The sequence below is a fragment of the Octopus bimaculoides genome, chromosome 22 (assembly GCF_001194135.2).
Source record: "Octopus bimaculoides isolate UCB-OBI-ISO-001 chromosome 22, ASM119413v2, whole genome shotgun sequence".
In the NCBI taxonomy this organism is placed as follows: Eukaryota; Metazoa; Mollusca; class Cephalopoda; order Octopoda; family Octopodidae; genus Octopus; species Octopus bimaculoides.
In genome coordinates, this window is record NC_069002.1 from 31,967,176 (window position 1) to 31,970,613 (window position 3,438).

General features: G+C 38.4%; 1 protein-coding gene across 1 annotated transcript in view; it reads right to left on the reverse strand.

The window, feature by feature from the left end:
* Positions 1-629: 629 nt before the first annotated feature.
* LOC106869632 (soma ferritin) overlaps positions 630-3,438 on the reverse strand; it is a 7,767-nt gene continuing 4,958 nt past the window's right edge. Inside the window, exons 2-3 of the mRNA XM_052975770.1 lie at positions 2,700-2,825; positions 630-1,607 (exon numbers count right to left, since the gene is read on the reverse strand). Of these exons, the coding sequence (XP_052831730.1) occupies positions 1,470-1,607; positions 2,700-2,825 (264 nt within the window). The 3' untranslated portion in view covers positions 630-1,469. The remainder of the gene's footprint in view (positions 1,608-2,699; positions 2,826-3,438) is intronic.

Genomic DNA, 3,438 nt, shown 5'->3' on the forward strand with positions numbered 1-3,438 from the left:
ACCAAAGCCTTGTGAGTGGAAGAAGCCCGTCGTATATGTATATAGATGTATATGTATGTGTGTCACCAACATCACTTGACAACCGATGCTGGTGTGTTTACTTCCCTGTAAGAGAGGGAGAGAGAAAGGGAGAGAGAGAAAGAAAGAGAAAGAGGAAGGGAGAGAGTGAGAGGGAGGAAGAAAGAGAAAGGGATAAAGAGAGAGAGAAAGAGAGAGCTAAAATGACAGAGAGAGAGAGTGAGAGGGAAAAGCCAGTCAGGCGGTACTGGCAACGGCCACGCTCAAAATGGTGTATTTTACGTGCCACCTGCACAGGAGCCAGTCCAGGGGCACTGGCAATGATCTCGCCCGAATGTCTTTACACATGCCACCGGCACAAGTGCCAGAAAGGCGATGCTGGGCACAGGTGCCATTGACGGTTTCACTTTCGCTTGCCCCAACAGGTCTTCGCAAGCCAAGTTTCGTGTCCAATGGAGGAGACGACGTTGGCATGGGTGCCAGTTGTTGAATTTAGTTCGATTTCGATTTCACTTGCCTCTGGTATACTCTCTCTGCTTATTACCTCAGTGCATCTGCCACATACAAACCAGTTTTTTTTGTGAAATAAAGAATAACAAAAACACACAGAATTTGCATTGAAACAATCAATTTTTTTATTTTCTTTGAATCTCAGACTATAATTACACTCCAGGCTGAAATCTGGGAGATTTCTTACTATTTAGTTGGAATTACCGATCTGAAAGGTGCTATTGATGGAGAGGCTGAGTTACTTTTAATAGAATTACAATTTTTGTGGACTTTTGACTTCATCTTCAGAAATGAAACATATATAACATATACATCATCATCACATTCGAATTGGTGAGATGTTTGATCGTCAGCAGCTGCCAGAGATACCACAACTTGTGGTTGGAAGGCTCAAAGTAAAACCAGGAATGATACCTCTTGCAAGTCTGTTTTTGTTTCAGGAAATTCCAAAGTAGAAAAACTAGAGTCTTTCTACTTTGGAATTTCATGAAACAGAGAGGAACAGTCTAGTAGAGGCTTTTACTGACAATACTTGTAATTTCAGGAAAAATGCTTATCTTCTGAAGGGACTGAAAAAGAGACAGAATTATGAACATACTGTACAAGTTTTTCAAACCCATCAGTTATGGATATATACATAGTACTGAGCTATATTCCAAGCTGCTGTGCTCTATATACATATCCAGGAATAATACTCCTGATGACCATCGAAAATCGCACCCATTGAAATGCAGTGTTGATATAATAAGTTAAAATGTTTGTACTCTAAATATAAAGTTTACAGGTCCACAAAAGTTCTAATTGCTATAAGGGTATATTTGTAAGTTAAGGAACACGTTCGGGGTTGGTTTCTGAAATATTTTTCTTTCTCACTGTAAGGTTTCTGATTGTGAGTTTAAATCATTTGGAAACTTCTAATCTGATGGGAAACATTCCAAAGCTTAACTGTCCAGGTTCTTGTCAAAGATATACTCTCCAAGACCCTTGCCAACCCTTTCGAGGTTAGTGATATGGTCAGAGAGCAGTTTGATGTCATCGACCTGTTCTCCAAGGAACTCAGATTCAATGAAATCCATCATCTAAAACAAAGAAAGAAATAATTAGATATAATGAGTGTCTTCTTGAAGTAGATAATGTGTGAAAATATACATGTTGTGGAGGATGGGGCATGGTTTAAGTTAGATTATGAAATAGTCCAATGTAACTTTGAATTACTGTGCTAAATTTTAGAATAGAGAGTGAGTTAATGGCTCAAATATTTTAATATTTTTACCATTTATTAAAAATAATTGACTGTGGAAGACATGGAAGAGAATTTTGGTTGTGATTCCACATGACACATATGTATCAAATATCTTGGTTGCATTCTTTATTTCTTATTTACACATCAATCTATCTATCTATCTATCTATCTATCTATCTATCTATCTATCTATCTATCTACCTACCTACCTACCTACCTACCTACCTGGTTGCCTGCTTGCCTGTCTATTTATCTATCTATATACTCATGCATGTATGTGTGTTTGTGTATATATGTATGTATATATATATATGTGTGTGGGCATGATTTTTAAAATGAGAATATCTGAAATAAACTTGACTGCTCTCACAAACGAGAATACTAAAAACGAACGTGACCACCCTCAAAAATTAAGTAATAAAACAGGAAAAGTAATCCAGAATCCTTGTCTGATACCAGATTAATCCCAAAATCTAATCAGTTTGTGCCAGTCATGAGGCCAAACATCCCTGAAAGTTTCATCTGAATCCATCCAGCAGTTCTTGAGACATCTTGTCCAAAGACAAACAAACAAATGCAACTGAAAATAATGCCTCTGCCTTTGCTATGGCAGAGGTAATAATGGTTTCAGATTTTGGCACAAGGCCTGTACTTTTGAAAGAAGGGGTAAGTCCATTACATCAACCCCAGTTGTCAACTGGTATCTATTTTAACAGCTCTGAAAGGATAAAAGATAAAGTCGGCCTTGGCAGAATTTGAACTTGGAACATAAAGACTGATGAAATACTGCTAAGCATTTTGCCTGGCAGGCAAACAATTCTGCTATATTGATACTTGATATATGTCACTAATGAAAGCATAGAATGCTGTACTCCAGCATGGCCACATAAAACTAGTAAAAGAAGGGAAAGAAATAACAAAAATGTACCTGAGGATCCCCACTCTCTTCTGCAATCTTATGCAGCTTCAGTAAAGCTGCATTGACATCTTTCTCCAGGTCCAGAGATATTTCAACTGCTCTCAGTCCACCTCCCCAAGCATCATGGGCTGGTTTCTAGAAAATAAAATACGGCGGGGGGAACATATAAATGATGTGTTTCTTTGGTGAAAAAATAAAGAGAAAATAAATGGTGGTAGAGAATTCATTGTATTGGAAAAATATTTCTATTTCTATAAAATATTTAGAAAAATGATAGTGGCTGGGTGGAGGATATTAATTACAAGGACAAAATTATTTTAAATAAAAAAATAAACACGCCCTTTTAAAGCCCAGCCAGGCTCATGGGCCCGGTTTCCCGGTTTCAATGGCGTATGTGTTCCCCAGTTGGACGGGACGCCAGTCCATCAGAGTGTTACTCATTTTTGTCGGCTGAGTGGACTGGAGCAACGTGAAATGAAGTGTTTTGCTCAAGAACACAATGCGCCGCCCGGTCCAGGAATCGAAACCACAATCTTATGATCATGATGCTGATACCCTAACCACTAAGCCACGCGCTTCGACACAAAAATTATTTTAGAGAAATATTAACCGATACTTCATTGGTTATGATAATGAGGGGACATAAACACACCACCATTGGTTATCAAGTGATAGTGGGGGCACAAATACAGACATAAAGACACACACACACACACACACACACACACACACACACACACACACACAT